Genomic DNA, 21,361 nt, shown 5'->3' with positions numbered 1-21,361 from the left:
CTCTACGGGGTCTTTTCTGCTGTCTGGGCCTGGGTCAGTCTCAGCCGTGGGTCCTGCTGCTGCTGCGGGGCCTCAGCTCCCCCAGGGCCCCGAGGCAGAGGGGAAGTAGGCCAGGAAGAGGCTCTCAGTGGCGCAGCTCCTCATGGCGCGGTGCGTGTGCAGGAGCAGCCGGGGGAAACGGCCAGTGAAGTATCCCACGAAGCCATCGGGGACGGGGCCCAGCGTCTGTTGGACCTCCGTAGGGAGCTCCCTGTAGTGGTGCTTCTGGAAGGTCAGAGCAGACGGCCCGCTCAGCCATCACCAGGCGTCCCCAAGTGCCCGCCCCACCTTGTTTTGGGCACTCACCTTGTTGCGCATGGCACGGAGCAGGTCCCTCACCGACGTGCCCTTGTAGGAGCGAAACCTCCTCAGGTCTGTGGGCAGCGGGGGCAGAGGTCAAGCTACCTGTGCCAGTCCCCCCAGACCTCCTCCCCCTCCAGGTGCACCTGTTACCTGTCTGCAGCGGCAGGGAGATGTGCCTGTGCCAGTCACCCCGGACCACAGTGGAGCCTCCCTCCTCCAGCGCCGCCACCAGGGGCCCCTGCTCCGGCTCTTTCTCCAGCCAGTCGCTGACATCCTAGAGCCCCACAGAAGGGCAGCTCATGACCAGGGCCAGCCCATAGGACTGGAGCCCCTGCTTGGCGTCGGGACAGTCTAGATATGGCAGGCTGCTGCTGTAGAGTGCAGCCTCTCTGCCAGTGTGCTCCTGTCAGCGCCATAGGGCCCTGCCCATGATGAGGGGGTCACCCTGTCACAGATGAGCAAACCAAGGCTCAGGGGCACCAAGTTCCTTGCTCACGGTCACAGTGGGGTGGACTGTCTGGGCTTGGAGATAAGGACAAGGGACCACGAGGTCAGGAAGCAATGGCGTGTATGCATGAGAGGCGAGAGTGTGGAGGTTTTGGAGCACCAAGATGGCAGCATTTAGGAGTCTTGGCTTTTTTTTTTTTTCTCCAGAGCACTGCTCAGCTCTGGTTTATGGTGGTGCAGGGGATTGAACTTGGTCACACAAGAGTCTCTTTGCATGACCATTATGCCGTCTCCCCTACCCCATTGGCTCCTCCTTGATGTGTTAGTTTTGTGTGTGCGTTACTGAGACCTACAAACACCGTTTCACTGCTCCCTTGGTCAGTTTCTTTCATTCAAGCAGACAAGGAGAAATAAACACCGCATCAGAGAGCTTCCTCCTGGTCTCGACTGGCACGCCCATGTGGTGTCTGGACACATAGCAAAGCCTGCGTGTACCCTACCCAGTGAGCTCTCTGTCCCACCCTCCAGCTTGGATTCAGAGAAGGAATCCTGAGCTCCCGTCTCCCACCAGCCTTCCCCTTTTTCTGTTGCTCAAAACCAAGTTTGGGGTTTGCCGAGGGTCCCCCGACCTGGAAGAACTGGAGCTCCTTGACTCTGGACCAGAAGAAGGGGTGGGCCAGCACCCCCTGAGCTGACGGGCGTGTCCAGGGCAGGGGGCTCAGCATGGCCTCCACCAGGTCCCGGGCAGTCACCTTGTCTGCGGGGATAAGTGGAGGCGTGGCTCAGCCTGTCCACCTGCCCTCTGATCCCAGACAGGTGCCTCCCTCTGATCCCAGACAGGTGCCCTCACCGTGGGTGTCCTCCTCCAGGTGAGCCAGGCAGGGCGTCCCCGCCAGGATGTTGGCCTGGCGATAGAGGTCTGCCCCAAAGGGGTGGCTGCCGCCGGAAAGCACGTAGTAGAACAAGCAGCCTGCAGAGAAGATGTCCACCGCGCTGGTCTGTGGGCCAGTGGGGCACGTGTGTGTGTAAGGAGTCTGCCTCCAGGAAGCCTGCCTGGCTGAACTCTGCCCTGGGCTGAGCCAGCAGCTGGCAGTGCAGACCCACAGGGGCTTCTGGTTTTCTTGCGAAAATCCTCGCGCCTGCTGAGCTCCCAACCCCAGGTGAAGTTGTGGGTGAGCCCCGGGAGGAGGGCTAGGCAGCACAGGTGTAGCTGTGACTGGCTGGGTTGCTTCCACGGATTCTTTGAAGGTGGAAGAGCCTGAACTTTCATTTTTGTCTTAAATTATTTTCACTGGGAGTCGGGCGGTAGCGCAGCGGGCTAAGCCCATGTGGCACAAAGCGCAAGGACCAGCATAAGGATCCTGGTTCGAGCCCCAGGCTCCCTACTTTGCAGGGGAGTCGCTTCACAAGCGGTGAAGCAGGTCTGCGGATGTCTATCTTTCTCTCCCCCTCTGGCTTCCCTTCCTCTCTCAATTTCGCTCTGTCCTATCCAACAACAACCAATAACAACAATAATAACTATGACAATAAAACAAGGGCAACCAAAGGGAATAAAAAATTTTTTAAAATTATTTTCATTATGATTGAGATAGAAATCAGGAGAGAGATGAGGAGAGACACCTGCAACCTGTCCTTCCTCTTATGAAGCTTCTCCTGGCAGGTGTGGGCCAGGGGCTTGAACCTGGGTCTTTGTGCAGGGAAATGTGCCATTTTATTTTTGCCTCCAGGGTTATTGCTGGGGCTTGGTGCTTGAACTGCTCCTGAAGGCCATTCCCCCCCATTTTTGTTACCTTTGTAGCCCTTGTTGTTATTACTGTTATTGCTGATAGGATAGAGAGAAATGGAGAGAGGAGGGGAGACAGGGGGAGAGAAAGACAGACACCTGCAGACCTGCTTCACCACTTGACCCTCCTGCAGGTGGGGAGCCAGGGCCTCGAACAGGGACCCTTACGCCAGTCCTTGTGCTTCGCACCATGTGTGTTTAACCCACTGCGCTACTGCCCAGCCCCCGACATGTGCTTTTTACTGGTTGTGCCATCACTTGGCCCCTCTACTCCCCTACCCTCCCTTTTTAAAAAAAATTTTGGGTAGAGACAAAAATTGAGGGGGGGGGGAGTTGGGCGGTAGTGCAAAAGGTTAAGTGCAGGTGGCGCAAAGTGCAAGGACCTGCTCAAGGATCCCGGTTCGAGCCCCTGACTCCCCATCTGCAGGGGAGTCGCTTCACAAGTGGTAAAGCAGGTCTGCAGGTGTCTGTCTTTCTCCCCCTCTCTGTCTATCTTTCTTCTCTCCATTTCTCTCTGTCTTATCCAACAATAATGGCATCAATAACAGTAATAACTACAACAATAAAACAAGGGCAACAAAAGGGAATAAATATTTTTAAAAATCTTTTAAAAATTGAGAGAGGAAGGGGAGATGAGAGAAATTGAGAAGGGAGGGGGAGATAGGGAAAGAGAGAGACATTTGCAGCCCTGCTTTATCACTTATGAAGCTTCCCCCCGTAAGTGGGGACTGGGGTTTTGAACCCAGGTTCTTGTGCATGGTAATAACATGCATTCAACCAGGTTTGCCACCACCACCCTTCATTCCTTCTTTAAGCCTTAGCACTGTTCAGTTCTGGCTGATGGTGGTGCAGGAATTGAACCTAGGAACTCAAAGCTTCAGGCATGAAAGTTGCATAACCACTATATCATCTTCCTGGCAGCAGCATCTGTTAAGCTTTCTCTCTCTTTAAAAATTATTTATTCCCTTGTGTTGCCCTTGTTTTTATTGTTATAGTTATTATTGCTGTTGTTATTGATGTCATTGTTGGATAGGACAGAGAGACATAGAGGAGGGGAAGACAGACACCTGCAGACCTGCGTCACCACCTGTGAAGCAACTCCTCTGCAGGTGGGGGGCCGGGAGCTCGAGCTGGGATCCTTCCACCTGTCCTTGCATTTTGAGCCATGTGCGCTTAACCCGCTGTGCTACCACCTGACTCCCTAAGCTTTCTCTTTTTTTTCCCCCTCCCCAGAGCACTTCTCAATTCTGGCTTATGGTGGTGCTGGGAACTGAACCCAGGGCCTCAGACAGAGTCTCTGTCAGGAGAGTCTGTATTACCATTATGCTATCTCCCCTACCAGAAATCTGTGCTTCCAGTGTCTAGCAAGAGTGGTGAGATAGTCCAGGCTCGAGTGCCATTGCCCTGAGTAAAAACGGGGTGATTTGGCCCCCTCCCAGGAGGGGGAGCCGAGCTGGGTGCTAGGGGCTCAGCTCACTTGGCCCTGGGTGTGAAGGACTCACCGGGCTGCCCAGGGGCTGGCACTGCAGCTGCAGGAGCTCGGGCGCCATCCAGCCCTCGGTGCCCGGGATGCCCGATCGCAGGCTGAAGCTGCAGCGGCCGGCAGGCAGCTTCTTGCAGAGGCCGAAGTCGGAGAGCACCACCCTGCTGCGGCCCTGGCCGTCAGGTTCCGTGATGAGGACGTTGCCGGGCTTCAGGTCTCGGTGCACTGACAGAGCAGAGCAAGGCGGAGTGACTGACAGCCCCAGGGGGGACCAAGAGCTGGGGACCCCCTGTCTTACCTATGTGCAGTGAGTGCAGGTGGGCCAGGCCACAGGTCAGTTGCTGCAGTGCCGTCTTGGGCTCCAGGCCCCAGCGGTCTCGCTCTGGGTGGGCCACAAACTGGGGAGCAGTGGGGGTGCATTTTGGCCTGCAGCTGCAGGGACTTCCCACGCCCCAGCCCCAGTGCCCTCACCCCACCTCCTGCAGCGACGCCCTGCAGAGCTCCAGGGCGATGTAGTGGAACTGGGGACCCCTCTCCGTGCAGAAGTATCGCAGCACGTTGGGGTGTCGGTCCGACTCCTGCAACAGCTGCACCTCCCGTCGGACCAGGCCGAAGCATTCCCGCAGCAGCCGCTTCACTGCCACGGCGCGCCCCTCGAACTGGCCCCTGGGAGGCGGGGCGGGTGGGGCGGGCAGGGGCCCAAGGGGAGCCGCAAATGAAAGGACAGCTCTTCAGGGGCGTCCTGACTGGGCAATGCCACCTCTGCAGCCTCCACTTACCGGAAGACAAAGGTTCCTCCTGCTCCTCGGCCCAGCACGTCTCTGGGGTTGAAGGAAATCTTTCCCACCACCGTGAGCTGCTCAGCTGGGGAGCAGGTGGGTGGCAGGGAGAGCCAGTCTCCACTGGACCCCTACCCACCAGAACCACCTAGACCCGTCCCCTCCACCTGGCACCGGGTGTCCCTCCCAACATGTCTGGCTACCGCCTGGGCAGGTTCCCCAGCTTCCTCTCCATCACTGTTTCTCATTCCTTTAGGTGTTCTTTCTTTCTTTCTTTCTTTCTTTCTTTCTTTCTTTCTTTCTTTCTTTCTTTCTTTCTTTCTTTCTTTCTTTCTTTTTTGCCTCCAGGGTTATCGCTGGGGCTCAGTGCCTGCACTACCAATCCACTGCTCCTGGAGGCCATTTTCTCCATTTTGTTGCCCTTGTTGTTATTGTTGCCACTGCTGTTGTTGAATAGGACAGAGAGAAATCCAGAAAAGAGGGAAGACAGAGAGGGGGAGAGAAAGATGAACTCTTGCAGATCTGCCTCACTGCTTGTGAATGCAGGTGGAGGGCTGAGGGCTCAAACCAGGATCCTTATGCGGTCCTTGCTCTTTGAGCTATATGCACTTAACCTGCTGCACGACCACCCGGCCCCCTATTGTACTGTTTTTAAATGTTTTTCTTTCTTTTTTTTTTAATATTTATTTTATTTATTTATTCCCTTTTGTTGCCCTTATTTTTTTATTGTTGTAGTTATTATTATTGTTGGATAGGACAGAGAGAAATGGAGAGAGGAGGGGAAGACAGAGAGGGGGAGAGAAAGATAGATACCTGCAGACCTGCTTCACCGCCTGTGAAGCGACTCCCCTGCAGGTGGGGAGCCGGGATTCGAACTGGGATCCTTATGCCGGTCCTTGTGCTTTGCGCCACCTGCGCTTAATCTGCTGCACTACAGCCCGACTCCCTCTTTCTTCTTTTTTAAAACTTTTATCATTTAAAATTTTTATTACCTTTATTATTTTTTTATTGGATAGAGACAGCAAGAAATTGAGAGGGAAGGGGGAGAGAGGGAGATAGACACTTGCAGCCCTGCTTCACCACTTGTGAAGCTTTCCCCCTGCAGGTAGGGGGTTCGAACCTGGGTTCTTGCACATTGTAACGTGTGATCAACCAGGTGCACTACCACCTGGCCTCCACTTTTACTTTATTTATTTGATAGGACAGAGAAATTTAGAGGGAAGGGGGACAGAGAGGGAAAGAGACAGAGAGAAAGTGAGAGGGATGGGGGAGATAGGGAGAGAGACACCTGCTTTACCAAAGCTTTCACCCTGCAGGTGGTGATCGGAGGCTCGAACCCAGGACCTTGGGCATTGTAACATGTGCTCTCAACCAGGTGCACCACCATCTGGCCCCAACTTAAAAATTTTTTTTTGCCTCCAGGGTTATTGCTGGGGCTCAGTGCCTGCACCATGAATCCACTGCTCCTGGAGGCCATTCCCCCCCCCCCTTCAAACCCTTGTTGTGGTTACTATTGTTTAACTCCATCTCTTTTTTTTTAAAAAAAATATTTTATTTATTAATGAGGAAGATAGGAGGAGAGAGAAAGAACCAGACATCACTCTGGTACATGTGCTGCCGGGGATCGAACTCAGGACCTCATGCTTGAGAGTCCAATGCCTTTTCAGTGTACCACCTCCCAGACTACGGTTATTTTTGTTATTGTTGATGTCGTTCGTCGTTGGATAGGACAGAGAGAAATGGAGAGAGGAGGGGAAGGCAGAGGAGGAGAGAGAGACAGACACCTGCAGACCCGCTTCACTGCCTGTGAAGCGACCCCCCTGCAGGTGGGGAGCCGGGCATTCCTACACTGGTCCTTATGCTTTGCACCATGTGCGCTTAACCCGCTGCACTACCACCTGACCCCCAACTTTTGAAATTTTTATATGACACCTCAGAACACTGCCTATGCTGCTCCTGGTGCTTCCATGTGGTGCCAGGGGTTGAACCCGGAGCCCTCTGCCAGACGGTCTATCTCCTGGATCCTAATAAAATGGCTGTGAACCAAACCTGCCCCTCTTCTTCTGCCGTCCCTGAGTCTGCCCTTCCCTGTTCCCTGGTCCTCACCTTCAGGCTCTTCAAGCACAGGGGCCGGCTCTGTTGGGTTCCGAGGTCTCTTGGGGCCCCTCAGCTTGACCCCTGAGGACTGGCGCGGAGACCCCTGGGAGGTCTGGGGAGAGCCCGTGGGTGCCATGGGAGGCTGCTGCTTCTCCACCAGCTGCTGAAACAGGAAGGTCTGAGAGCCAGCAGGGTGCCCGAGAAGGGTGACATGGCTGGCTGGGGGTGGGGGGTGGGGGAAACACACAAGCTACAGGCTCAAGTGGAGGCAGAAGGAAGCAGCTGGGTGTTGTCAGAGCTGCAGAGCAGAGCAGAGTGACTCCCACTCAGCCCTCCCCCCCCCCCCCAACAAGGCCCTGAGCCAGCCCAAGGGCAGGAGCTTACCTGCCTCATCAGGAAGAGGACCCATCCGCCCAGGAGGACTGCAGTGAGGCCCGCAGTCAGCAGGTTCTGGGGGCCCAACGTTGCCTGCCTGTCTGGGTCTTGCTTTGCAGGATTCAGCTCCTGACCCCAAGGCTTCTCCCAGTTCAGGCTTAGGAGCTGAGGACAAAGAGGCTCTCAGTCCTGACTCCCTCTCCCCCGCCCCCGAGAGCTCCCAACCCCCCCCTCCAAAGTCAGGAGCAGGGCTGAGCTCAGCTACAGGGCTGGAAGGGTAGGAATGATGGGAAACATCGCAGTGAGCCGCTTCTCCTGGGGAGTCCCTAACAGGACGGATGCCCTTGGGCTGGGAAGACAGCACTGTGGTCTGCACACCAGATTTTCCTGCTTGGGTGTCACAGAAGTCCGAGGTTCAATCCCTGGCATCATCAGTCAGGGCGGAGCAGTGTCCCAAGTTCTGTTGCTCTCTTTCTTTCTCTTATGAAATCAATCAGTCAATCAATCAATCAATCAATGCTCTTGGGGAAAAAAACAGACACCAGCCTCCAAAGCTGAATTTGATGGGCCTGAAGTGGGCTGCCAAGCAATTCTGACTAGCTCCTAGACTTCTAAATTGCTCCAGGCCTTGCCTGATTCTTTCCTAAAATTTTCATTTATTTTATTATTGGAGAGAGAGGGAAGAAGAGAGAGAGAGAAATTGAGAAGAGAGAGGGAGACACCTGCAGACCTGCTTCACCACTCATGAAGCTTTCCCTCTTCACGTGGGGGGACTAGGGGCTTGAACCTGGGTCCTTGCACACTGTAATGTGAGTCCTTAACTCGGTGTGCTACCACCATCTGGCTTTATTTATTTATTTATTATTTTGGTGTTTTTTTTTTTTTTTACCAGAAAACTGATCAGCTTTGGTTTATCGTGGTGCAGGGGATTGAACCTGGAACTTCAGAACTTTTTTTTTAATACATCTCTTTTTGTTTTATTTTATTTTTCTTATATTTTATAGGAGAAAGAAATTGGGGAGGGAGGTTACAGGGGAGAGGGAGGGAGAGAGACCCACAGATCTGTTTCACTTTTCGTGAAGCTTCACTCTGTAGAGGCTTGAACCTAGGTCCTTGTGCACTGTGGGCTTGAGCTGGGATCCTTGTGCTGGTCCTTGCACCTCGCACTATGTGTGTTTAAGCCCGTGTGTTACGGCCTGACACCCTCCCCCCCCCCATTTTCTCTCTTCTTTCTGTCCCTCCCTCTCTCTTTCTCTCTGGAAGTATATAAAATAGAAAAAAAAAGGGGGGGAGTCTGGTAGTAGCGCAGCAGGTTAAGCACAGGTAGCACAAAGCACAAGGACCAATGTAAGGATCCCCGTTCGAGCCTCCAGCTCTCCACCTGCAGGGGAGTCGCTTCACAAGCGGTGAAGCAGGTTTGCAGGTGTCTATCTTTCTCTCCCCCTCTCTGTCTTTCTCTCCTCTTTCCATTTCTCTCTGTCCTATCTAACAACAGTGACATCAATAATAACTGCAACAATAAAACAACAAGGGCAACAAAAGGGACTAAATAAATATTTTAAAAAAAGAAAAAGATAGAAAAAAACCTCAGATGTGAACAGAAAAGCTATAAAGGAGGGCAAGGGTAGGTGGCATAATGGTTATGCAAACAGATTGTCAGGCTGAGGCTCCAAAGTCCCAGGTCAATCCCTTGGCATCATCATCAACCAGAGCTGATCAGTGCTCTGGTAAAAAAAAAAAAAAAAAAAGATAAAGATAAACTAGGGGGCTGGCGGTAACACAGTGGGTTAAGCACACATGACACAAAACTCAAGGACCGGCTTATGGATCCTGGTTGGAGCCCCTGGCTCCCCACCTGCAGGGGGGTTGCTTCACAAGCGGTGAAGCAGGTCTGCAGGTGTCTATCTCGTCCCTTCTGCTGATGGGGCCCGGGGGCCTGAACCCATATATTTATGTATGGTAACATGTGTGTGCAACCAGATGCACCATTGCCTGGCCCCCTGAACATCATTCCTAGAAGCCTGAAGACAAGACAAGGTCCACCAGCGACCCCCCACCCCCAGTGAGTCCCCTTCAACTGACCTTCAAGAAATGGCCGGGGGCCTGTGCGCTCTCGGTGGGCCTGGCCTCATCAGGCGTGGCCCCTGGGCGGGCGTGGACTCTCAGCACGGTGGTGTGCAGCACCGGTGGCAGCTCATGGTGCCCAATAAGCAGCCACTGGCTGGGCAGAGCCACGCTGCCCGAAGGGTACCTCACAGCCGTGCTGGGGGAGCCGCCTCGCTCTCCTGAGACCTGCAGCGTCACCTCCTCTGTGGTGGGGCCATCCACAGGGGCCAGAGTCAGCCCTCGAGGCTGTGGCAGAAGAAAAGGGGGAGCGGTGAGTGGGGGGAAGGACTCCTGCACCCCAAAGCCCCCCTAAAGACCCTTTCTCACCACTAGGGCCACCCCTGTGTGGACCAGCGCTTCAGACACATAGAAGCCACCTTCACTCTTCCCCACGTACAGAGTCATCCTGGGTGGGGAGGGGGACAAGGAGAAGAGTGAGGTCCACATTGAACAAATGGCCCCTCTCACGCTGACCCAGGGCTTGGCCATGTGATGGGGGACAGGGGCAGGGTGACATAAACAGGGCATGTCCTCTTGTCCTTTGGAGCTTTGAGACCACCTGACTTGTTACACAGCAAATGCTGATTCATACAAAGACTCTGTTAGGGCTTGGGGGACAGCTCACCCAGTCAGCAGCACTTAAGAAATAAATTACATGGGGAGTCGAGTGGTAGCACAGCGGGTTAAGTGCACGTGACGCAAAGCGCAAGGACCGGCTTAAGGATCCCGATTTGAGCCCCCAGCTCCCCACCTGCAGGGGAGTCGCTTCACAGGCGATAAAGCAGGTCTGCAGGTGTCTACCTTTCTCTCTCCCCTTCTCTGTCTTCCCCTCCTCTCTCCATTTCTCTCTGTCCTATCCAACAATGACATCAACAACAACAACAATAACTACAACAACAATGAAAACCAACAAGGACAACAAAAGGGAAAATAAATAAATAAATATATATATATATAAGAAATTACATGGATGGTGGTCCAGGAGGTGGGGCAATGGCTAAGTCACTAGACTCTCAAGCATGAGGTCCTGAGTTCAATCCCCGGCAGCATATGTACCAAAGTGATGTCTGTTTCTTTCTCTTTCCTATCTTTCTCATTAACAAATAAATAAAATATTTTAAAAAAAGAAAGAAATTACATGGATGGTGGAGAGGTGCTGTGGTGTCTCTTCTCTCTCTCTGTGTGTTTCTCTCTCTCTGTTTACCACCCCCTGCATCTCCAAAACAAAGTAGAGTGAAAAACTTGGCCTCCTCAATAGTGATGCATACATGAAGTCCCAGTACTGTATAAAGAAAAAAAACAAACAAACACATAATAGTCTGATGTCTCTCTCTTTCCTTCATTCTTTTTCTTTTTAAAAATATTTATTTATGTATTCCCTTTTGTTGCCCTTGTTTAATTGTTGTAGTTGTTGTTGATGTCGCCGTTGTTGGATAGGATAGAAATGGAGAGAGGAGGGGAAGACAGAGAGGGGGAGAGAAAGACAGACACCTGCAGACCTGCTTCACCGCCTGTGAAGTGACTCCCCTGCAGGTGGGGAGCCGGTGGCTCGAACCGGGATCCTTACGCAGGTCCTTCCACTTTGCACCACATGCGCTTAACCCGCTGTGCTACTGCCTGACTCCCTCTTCATTCTTTTTCTTTTGGTGTTAACTGGGAAATTCCTGCATGCTCAAGTTCACCATTCCTGAGCCCAATTTATATTTCAGATAGAGGAAGAAGAGAGGGAGAGACAGAGAAAGGGAGAGACACCATAGCATAGCTCCACCATCTCTGGTGCTTCCCCCTGCTGCTGTGTTCCCACGTGGTGCCAGAGCTCGAACCCACGGTCTCATGCAAGGGAAGGCATATGCTCTCCTGGGTGAGTGGTCCCCTAGCCCCTAGTTATAATGTCTAAATTAGTGTCTAGCTCAGGCATCTTCTAGGAGTTCAATTTTCCAAAACTGGACCCATCACCTTCCTTTATTGTTACTGCCAGGGTTACACTGCTGGGGGTTGATCCCTTCCTTCCTTCCTTTCTTTCTTTCTTTCTTTCTTTCTTTCTTTCTTTCTTTCTTTCTTTCTTTCTTTCTTTCTTTTATTTCCCCAGAGCACTGCTCAGCTCTGGCTTATGGTGGTGCAGGGGATTGAACCTGGGACTTTGGAGCCTCTGGCATGAGAGTTTCTTTGCATAACCACTATGCTATCTACCTACCCCCACTGTTTTTATTTATTTATTTGCCACCAGGGTCATCACTGGGGCCTGGTGCCAGCACTAGGAACCCAATGCTCCTGGCAGTGGCCATTTCCCCTTTTTTTCTCTTTTAATTTTTTAAAAAATTATTATCTTTATTTATTGGAGATACAGCCAGAAATTGAGAGGGTAGGGGGAGATAGAGGAGAGAGACAGAGAGACACCTGCAGCACTGCTTCACTACTCATGAAGTTTTCCCCCTACAGGTGGGGACTGGGGCTTGAACCCAGGTCTTTGCACATTGCAACATGTGCACTCAACCAGGTACGCCACCACCCGGTCCTCCTTTTTTTTTTTTCTATTATATTTGGTATGACAGAGAGAAATTAAGAGGGAGAGAAACAGAGAAAGACAGACACTTACAGACCTGCTTCAATGCTGGTTGAAGCTTCCCCCCTGGAAGTGGGGAGCAGGGGCTTGAACCTGGGTCCTTGCATTTGGTAATATGTGCTCTTAACTGGGTGCACTACGGTGAATCTACACTTTGCCCATCTCATTCTTTACTGTAACATGCCTTGCTCTCTCACTATGAGGTTTCCGCAGTTGGGAAGACGAGTAGGTGCTCACTTAATAATACTTGCAGAACCAACGGGGTCCCTTCTATCTCCTGGCCCTGCTCAGGAGTCCCTGGGCGCCCACAGTGTAGGGCAGGATGCTGCTTTTCTTAAACCAGTTTGGTAAATAACCAGTATGACCCTGTCCAGCAGTCCTGGTGGGTCAGGGTCCTCCTCCCCCTGCACCCCTCCCTCCCCAATCACACCCACCCACTGGCCTGAGGGCTCCTCCTGGAGCTCTTCCCAGCAAGGCACCTACATCAACTGCGTGTCCAGGTCAGAGAAGTGGGGGGCGCTGTCTTGGGGGGATGCAGCAGGCAGGCGGATGCGGCCCCAGCGGAGGGCCAAGAAGTGCAGGGTCTCTCGGGCCAGAGTGAGGTGGGGCAGCTGGCGCAGGCTGTCCTGGTGCCAGGTGTAGATGCCTGTCACGGGCAGGCCCAAGTCCTGGGACCACTGTACCATCCCAGTGCCCGGGTCCACAGCCAGCAGCAGACCCACTCCGCAGGCAGCCAGGAAGCCCGTGTCTGTGGGAGAGGGGGTCCTGGGTCACGCACGTAGAGGTGCTGGGTGTGTGTGGGGGTTATTGGGGGATTCGCTGAGAGGGGGAGCAGGACCTGGGGGACAGTCTGAGTTCATGGGGTCACTTGATCACTTGGGAGCCACTAGGGTTCTGGGTAGAAACTGGGGGCTCAGTTGGGGTGCTGGGTGGGATATGGGTTCTCTTCAAGGTCAGGCCAGTCTGTGTATTGGGGGGGGGTCCCACAGCAGCCCAGGGAGGCTATACCTGTTATTCTACGTGTGGGTGCCTAGTGGGGGGGAAGGGGTCGGCACGGCGGCGGGGGTGGGGAACATTACTCACATTTCCCAGGGGTACCTCCCATGAGGGGAGCCGAGTAGCGGCGGTAGGCGGTGTTCCAGCTCAGGGTGGGGGCCCGGGGGTCATGCATGGTGACTGTGTACTCTGGGGCAGAAGCCAGGGTCAAGACCACAGAGAACCTGCCAACCCAGGTCCTCCCGCCCCCATTCAGGGGCCCCAGCACCCAGCATCACAAGAGCCTCAAGTGTCTCTATCCCCTCTTGTTTAGTGCTCAGTGCTCAGTGCAATGTTTTGCCAACTAACAAATCACTTTCAACCTGGATAGCCAGGCCTGGGTAGAGCGAAGGAAAATGGGGGAAGAGGGGCTTCCAGAGCCCGAGGGCTGACTCACGTGTTCGGCCAATGTAGAGGCAGGGGGCAGAGGGTTCCTCTGTAGTCAGTGTCCTCTGTGTCTCCCCGGACTCGGGGTTCACTACGAACCAGGTGTCCTGCTTCCGGCCTACAGGGAGAGGGAGTGTGTCGAGCCCCTGGGCAGCATGGCAGAGGCTCCCCTCCTGTCCCAGGATCCCATTCTTGGAGTCCCCAGGCTGAGCTGACGCTCACCTGTGTAGAAGACCCCGTCAGAGCTGCGACACGGGGAGGTGTGGACCAGCTCGGGGACGGTGAACGGTAATTTCTGGGAAGGGAAGAGAAACACAGTCATTCACTCACTGCCCCCACTAGCCTCTCCTTCGTCCTCCTCCTGCAACCTTGTTTATTTATTTTAATGAGAAAGAAACAGGGAGAAAGATTCATAAAGACACCAGAGTCCTGATCAGCTCTGGCTTGTGGTGGTGCTGGGGCTTGAACCTGGGACCTCAAGAGCCTCAGGCATGGGAGTCTCTTTGCAGAAGCATCACGCTGTCTCCTCAGCCTAAGCCCATGTTCTGAACTGTGCAACTGAAGGTCCTTTTTGTTTTTATAAAGTAAGGCAGGTTCTGATCTCACTGCATCTAACTCTGTGATGCTTTCTTTTAATATTTTATTTATTTCTTTATTTGTGAGAGAGAGAGATGGAGAGAAAAAAAGGAAATAGATAGATTAGATAGATACAAGGGTACTGATTAGCTCTGGCTTATCAGCTCTAGTGGTGCTGAGAATTGAACCTGGGACTTCAGTGGCTTGGGCATGAAAGTCTTTTGCAGAGCCATTATGCTGTTCCTGATGTTCTAGACCTGATGGAAAAAACCTGGGGAGAATAGCCCTATTGTTCTCCTTCTTTAATTGATTAATTAATTATTTAAAAATTTTTATATTTATTTTCCCTTTTTGTTGCCCTAGTTTTTTATTATTGTTGTAGTTATTATTGTTGTAATTGATGTCGTCATTGTTGGATAGGACAGAGAGAAATGGAGAGAGGAGGGGAAGACAGAGAGAGAGAGAGAGAAAGATAGACACCTGCAGATCTGCTTTATCGCCTGTGAAGCGACTCCCCTGCAGGTGGAGAGCCGGGGGCTTGAACTAGGATCCTTCAGCGAGTCCTTGTGCTTTGTGCCACGTGCGCTTAACCTGCTGCATTACCGCCCAACTCCCTAATTAATTATTTTTAATGAGAGAAATACAGAAAGGAAAAGAGACCACAGTCCTACTTACCTCTTGCTTTGGGTGATGCTGGGGCTTGAACCTGGGACCCTAGAGTCTCAGGCACAAAGTCTCTTTGCAGAACTATTATGCTGTTTCCCCAGCTCTCCACTCCCTTTACTTCATTTTCTGCCACCAGGGCCATTGCTGAGGCTTGTGCCTGCACACCTCCACCAGTCCCGGTAGACTCTTATTCACTTATCTTTTTTCCCTACCTCCCTGGACTTTTCTTTCTTTCTTTAGATAGAAGGTGAGAGACTTGGAGGGAAGGACTGACACCACAGCACTGTTCCACCAGTTGGAAAGCTGGGTCCTGGAGCATGATCAAGAGATAATGTGTGTACTCTACTGGCTGAGCCGTAAGGTGGTTGGTGGATGAGAACCAAGCAAGGAAAACTTGAGCTTGGCCAGAGGGACAGCTGAGTGACGGCCACCACCTGAATCCTGGGGAGTTCAAGGGCTGGAAGAGGAGGCCCTGGGGCAGCTGGGGTGGGGGGGTACACAGGCCTGCAGGCATAGGGAGGGGATCGCATTCTATTCTATCTTGTCATCATTTTTCCTAATGTGACGGAGGAGGACTGAGAAGCCAGGTGTGTTGACGTCAGTTCTGGGATATCTCTCTGTTTTGTCTTGTTGTTGTTATTATTATTATTGTTGTAGTTATTACTGTTGTTATTGATGTCATTGTTGTTGGACAGGACAGAGAAATGGAGAGAGGAGGGGAAGACAGAGAGGGGGAGAGAAAGACAGACACCTGCAGACCTGCTTCACCGCCTGTGAAGTGGCTCCCCTGCAGGTGGGGAGCCAGGGGCTCGAACCAGGATCCTTACTCTGGTCCTTGTGCATGATTATTTTTTTAACTAGAGTACTGATCATCTCTGCCTTATGGTGGTGCGGAGGTTGAACCTGGGACTTTGCAGTGAGAGCCTGTTTGCATAACCATTATGCTATCTACCCCCTCCCTGTTTTGTCTTATGATAAATTGCATTTATTTTATATTAATTAGAGAGATAGAGAAGGATACAGAAACACCAGAGCACTGCTCATCTTTGGTTTATGGTGGTGTTGGGGATTGAACATGCGACTCTCTGTTTCGTATTTTATGCTGTTTCTTCAGCCCAGTCTGTCTCCCACCCCAAGCTGTTTGGGTGTGAAGAACATTGAGTTTGGGATGACTAACATGAGCTAATGGATACGTAGGGTTCTTCCTCGAGGACACTCAAAAGTCCTAGATGAACTTCTGGGATGGCCTCAGCATTGTGGGGAGGGTCTACTCTGCAGGCATAGAGATACCTCAGCAACCCCTTGGTAGGCTCCCCCAGACAGCCTTCCCATGGTGCACGCAGAGCCGTGACTGAGGGCAAGACCCTCAGAATCCCCACCACCTTGTCTGGCTACCAGGAACCACCTTCACCCCTTCCCCCCTCCCAGTGCTTTGGTTCCCAGGAGCCCCCTAAGACCCCCAATTGGAGACCCACCATTAGTCCCTGTTGCTTCTGGGTCCCCAGCACGTACAGGTTGCCATCAGAGGGGTTCGAGAGAAAGGCCGTCCTGGGGGGCAGGTGATGGGGGAGCTTGGGTGCTGCCCCCTGATTCCAGGAGGCCTCTGTCTTCCCTCTGCCTGCCCCCCAGGAAGCCCACCCTCCAGGGGATGCCACAGGGGCCCACTCTCTCCCCAAATTGTTCCCCCCATAGACAGCCCTGCCCCCCCAAACTCCCCCCAACAAAGCAGCAGCTTCACTTACTCTGTGACGAACATTGGGCCCAGCGGGGCGGGGTCTGTAGGGACAGAGACTCAGTGTGGAACGCCCCTCCTGAAGTTCATCGACTCAGATCTGGGGTACCTCCACCCCCTGCACCCCACCTGAACACAAAGCTGCCCCCACCCCCAGAACCATCTCTTTACTCTACAACCCATTTTTTAAAAATCCGATTTATTTATTTATTATTGGGTAGAGACAGAGAGAAATTGAGAGAGGAGGGACAAAGAGAGAGGGAAAGAGACAGAGAGACACCTGCAGCCCTGCTTCACCACTCATGAAGCTTTCCCCCTGAACGTGGAGACCAGGGGCTTGAACCCTGGTCCTTGAGTCCTATGTAATGTGTGTGCTTAACTAGATGCCTGGCCCTTAACCCATTAATTAATTAATTTTTTTTTTTTAGAGAGATTTCATTTATTTATTAATGAGAAAGATAGAAAGAGAGAGAGAAAGAACCAGACATCACTCTGGTACATGTGCTGCTAGGGATTGAACTCAAGACCTCATGCTTGAGAGTCTAGTGTTGTATCCACTGCACCATCTCCCAGACCATCTCATTTTTTTAAAAAATAGATTGCTTCTTTTCTTTTCTTTTTCTTTTTCCTTTTCCTCCTCTCTCTCTATCCTCATTTCCATGGCACTGCCCAGTTTATGATGGTACTGGGGATTGAACCTGGGCCTTTGGAGCCTCAGGCATGAGATTCTCTTTGCATAACCATTATGCCACCTTCACATTCTACAGATTCCCCACCCCCCCTTCTTTTTATCATGAGGGAAACCAGAGCACTGCTCAGCTCTGGCATATAGTGTTGCTGAGGATTGAACCTAGGACCTCTGGAGCCCAGACACCTATGCCTGCCACCCTATCTCCCCAGTGCCGGTACACTTTTTTTTTTTTTTTTTTGCCTCCAAGGTTATCACTGGGGTTCGGTGCCTACACTCCAAATCTGCTGCTCCTGTTCAGATGTTATCGTTGAATAGGACAGAAAGAAATTGAGAAGGAAGGGAAGACAGACACCCGCTGACTTGCTTCACTGCTTGGGAAGTGACCCCCCTGCAGGTGGGAAGCTGGGGGCTCGAACCAGGATCCTTGCACCGGTCCTTGCACTTTACAGTATGTGTGCTTAACCCGGTGCACTACCGTCCGGCCCCCCAGCACACCCATTTTACAAGGAAGGATATCGAGACTCAGAGAAGCTGAGCGGCTTTTCCAAGGCCACACAGTGGACACTGGTTTGGTGGGTTCCAGACACTCCCACTTTCCCTCTATGGCCAGGTGATCCCCCGCCCTGGTGATGCCAGGACCCGGGGAAGGGGGTGCCTGCTCCTGGCTCACCATCCTTCAGTGTCCACTGTGGGGTCCCCGTCTGCTTGCTGAGTGCATGGAGACTTCCGTCCAAGGTGGACACGAGCAGGAGGTTCTCGGGGCTGAGGCTCTGGACCTGTGTTGGGATCAAAGTCAACCCTGGAGGCTCTCACCCCAGCTAGGAGAGGGTGACTGGAACCCCATCCCTCCAGGGGCCAGAGAAGGATAAGGAGGGGTGCCTGGGGACACCCTGCTCAGGAAAGAGGGAAGGGGTGGTGGCAGGACTTCCTCATTCTGTCCCATCTCTGGCTTTTCCTCCTCAACTCCTTGTGGATTTCCAAAGAAATCTGAAGCCTTTTAATTTTACTTAAAGTATTTTACTTAGGGGCTGGGCTGTGGCACACTCAGTTGAATGCACATATTACCACGTGCAAGGAACCGGGTTCAAGCCCCCAGTCCCCACCTGTGTGTGTGTGTGTGTGTGGGGCATGCAGGGAAAGCTTTACCATTGGTGAAGCAAGGATGCAGGTATCTCTCTCCCTCTCTATCTTCTCTTCCCCTCTCAATTTCTTTTCTTTTTTTTAAATTAAAAAAAAATATTTATTTATTTTGCCTTTTGTTGCCCTTGTTTTTTTTTATTGTTGTTATTGATTGTTGTTATTTATTTTTTTATTGATGTTATTGTTAGATAGGACAGAGAGAAATGGAGAGGGGAAGACAGAGGGGGGAGAGAAAGACAGACACCTGCAAACCTGCTTCACCGCCTGTGAAGGGATCCCCCTGCAGGTGGGGAGCTGGGGGCTCGAACCGGCTTCCTTATGTTGGTCTTGCGCTTTACGCTACGTGCGCTTAACCCGCTGCGCTACTGTCCGAGTCTCTCTCCCCTCTCAATTTCTATCTGTCCTATCAAATTAAAAAAAAAAAAAAAGAAAGGAAAAAAGGCCACTGGGAGTGGTGGATTAATCATGCAGGCTGATAACATAACCTTGGTGGCCAAAACAAAGATAAAGTTCTCCACTCTCAATTTCATATATATAGTGGTCTGGGAGGTGGCACAGTGGATAAAGCACTGGACTCTCAAGCATGAGGTCCTGAGTTTGATCCCTGGCAGCACATGTACCAGAAAGATGTCTGGTTCTTTCTCTCTCTCCTCCTATCTTTCTCATTAACAAGTAATTTTTTAAAAAAATTCATATATATATATGAATATATATATATATATATATATATATATATATATATATATCCACTGGGAGCAGACACTTGAGCCCCAGTGATAACTCAATTAGCAAAAATAAATGATAATAAATCTTCATTTATTTTCACATATATGAGTGTGGATAAACACACACACATATTTGGGGGTTAGAGACAGAGAGAAATTGAGGGGGCAAGGAGGAGACAGGGAAAGAGAGAGACACCTGCAGCCCTGCTCCTCTGCTTGTGAAGTTTCTTTTATGCAGGTGCCCATATGTGGTGGCTGGAGGCTCGAACCCAGGTCCTCACACAGCGCCCAGTGTGCGCTCTACCAGGTGAACTATCTCTCAGTCGCCCTGCACCACTGACCCTGAGAGCCTCCAGTGAGGCTGCCTGCCACTGCCCTCCTCACCCCCTGTGTGGTCAGACAACAGAGCCAAAGCTATGCACACACCAAATAGCAGAGCAGAGATTTGAACCCCCCCCACCTCTCGGATAGCATCTCCAGGCTCCTCTGCACACAGCCCGCCACTTTGGGAATGAATCCCATCTACCTTTCCAAATAGGCCCAGCTGCTTTGGGTGGCAGGATCCTGCATCCCCCACCACCACTCAGTGCAGGACTGGGGGCACCCTGTTATCTGGTCCCCACTGGGCCAACTCACCTACTCCAGCCACTCCCTAAGCAAACAGGGTGAGGCCCAGTCACCAGCAAGAGGAACCCCAACATCCGGGAAGCCTAGCCACTCCCCTGCCAGCATTACATCCTGCTGCAGTACCCTTAGAGTTTTCTGCGGGGGTGCACTTGGGGAGGAGAGTAGGGGGTTGGGGGGGCTACCTCCTGGCCTCTCACTTTTCTGGGGACTCTCCTGTGCTTTGCAGGGGGGCAGGAGGGACACTGGGTCCCACCAAATAGTCAGAGACCAATTGCCCCCTGCTGGGTTCTGTCTGACTAGCACAGTGCGAAAAATCTTGTTTTTAAATTTGTTGTCAATTTTAAAAATAATGGGAGGATTTCTTTTTCTTCTTCTTTTTAAAAATTGAATTGTTCTTATTTCTAGTTTTGCTGCTGGAAGCTAAATCGAGCTCATGTGCCTTCTTGGCAGCCTTGGGGAAACCCCAGAGCTGGAGATGGGGAGCTTAATCCCAGGAGGACCCCTTAGCTGTTGGGGGGGTCAAGCTGGGCAGAAACGTCTACCCTGGGCTTTTTCCTAGCTCCATTTCCTCTCCTTCTCCTCCATCTCCTTCTTCTACTGTCTTTATTTATTGGATAGAGACAGCCAGAAATTGAGAGAGTAGAGGGAGACACAGAAGGAGAGAAACAGAGAGACACTTGCAGTCCTGCTTCTTCATTCACAAAGCTTTCCCTGTACAGGTGGGGACCAGGGCTCGAACCCAGGTCGTTGAGCACTGTAACATGTGCCCTCAACCAGGTGTGCCACCATCCGGCCTGGTCCTCTCGCTCCTGTGATGAGATTCCTTCTTCACTCCAAGCAGGTCTGCACAAAATCCTCCTACACTTTCAGCTTCTGCCCACCTGCTCCATTTCTGAACCTGAAACACAGCTAAGAGAAGTGTGTGTGTGTGTGTGTGTGTGTGACAGTGGTGTGTGTGTGTGTGAGCTGTCTGAATTTGTACGCAGTGTAATCGCTTCCTCAGCAGAACACTGAAATCAATTACATGTCCCAAGGGAGCCCTGAACCCCAAGGTAGAAAAGCCAGCCCCCTACCTCCTCTGTTCTGTCTACCTGTACCCCTAAACTTCTCATCTGCAAAAGGTCTGCGGGGGTCACTGCTAGTCCCCAAAGCTAGTTTTCTCTCACCAGGGGGTTGATCGGAGACCCCTGGGACCCCCAGAAGGGCGAGGCACGCCGGTGTTCCCCCCACCACCACCCCAGTGCCTCGCCCTCCACCCCGCCCCTTCTCACCTGGGGCGCCAGGGTCCCCAGCAGCACCACACTCTGCAGTAGGAAGCTGGGCAGGGATCCCCGTGCCACGTTCGCCATCATCCAGGGCACCCGTAGGGCTGGCCGGGTCCCCAGGAGTCCCCGGAGCCTCGGGGAACAGCTGGGCCCTTGCCTGGCCTGGAGGAGACTCCGCCCCCGGCTGGGTGCAACCTTCTCGCCCTTCCCACCACTCTCACCTGGAAGCCTACAGTCACTCTCTCTGTAAATGCCAGGGGAAGAGATCTTACCAACCCAGACACGTGGCAGGTAGTGGACCAAATGCCTTACACCTTTGAAAAATAAAAATTAAAAAGTAAATAAATAAAAATACAGGGCTGGGGAAGTAGTATAATGGTTATGCAAAGAGACTCTTATGCCTGAGGCTCCAAAGCCTCAGGTTCAATCCCTTACACTATCATTAGCCAGAGGTGAACAGTGCCCTGGAAAAATAAATAAATAAATAAATAAATAAATAAATAAATAAATGATTCATTTGGGTGGTAAAATAGCTCACTTGC

General features: G+C 52.1%; 2 protein-coding genes across 2 annotated transcripts in view; one reads left to right on the top strand and one right to left on the bottom strand.

Annotated features, from left to right (window-relative positions):
• CHP2 (calcineurin like EF-hand protein 2) overlaps positions 1-21,361 on the top strand; it is a 108,409-nt gene that overhangs the window by 61,350 nt on the left and 25,698 nt on the right. The gene's annotated exons all lie outside the window — the stretch shown is intronic.
• ERN2 (endoplasmic reticulum to nucleus signaling 2) lies at positions 73-20,903 on the bottom strand. Its single transcript, XM_060174103.1, has 21 exons — positions 20,826-20,903; positions 17,733-17,838; positions 16,382-16,415; positions 16,115-16,187; positions 13,620-13,692; positions 13,408-13,515; positions 13,059-13,160; positions 12,459-12,723; positions 9,740-9,818; positions 9,389-9,658; positions 7,316-7,471; positions 6,941-7,094; positions 4,835-4,919; positions 4,532-4,721; positions 4,354-4,453; positions 4,075-4,280; positions 1,640-1,787; positions 1,419-1,546; positions 493-616; positions 346-413; positions 73-264 (listed from the first exon to the last, which is right to left on the bottom strand). The coding sequence occupies exons 1-21, from the start codon at positions 20,901-20,903 to the stop codon at positions 73-75; spliced, it is 2,739 nt and encodes a 912-aa protein (XP_060030086.1).

This window comes from Erinaceus europaeus, chromosome 15 (genome assembly GCF_950295315.1).
Source record: "Erinaceus europaeus chromosome 15, mEriEur2.1, whole genome shotgun sequence".
In the NCBI taxonomy this organism is placed as follows: domain Eukaryota; kingdom Metazoa; phylum Chordata; class Mammalia; order Eulipotyphla; family Erinaceidae; genus Erinaceus; species Erinaceus europaeus.
The sequence above is the reverse complement of the archived record's forward strand: the minus strand, read 5'-3'. Positions and strand labels throughout refer to the sequence as shown.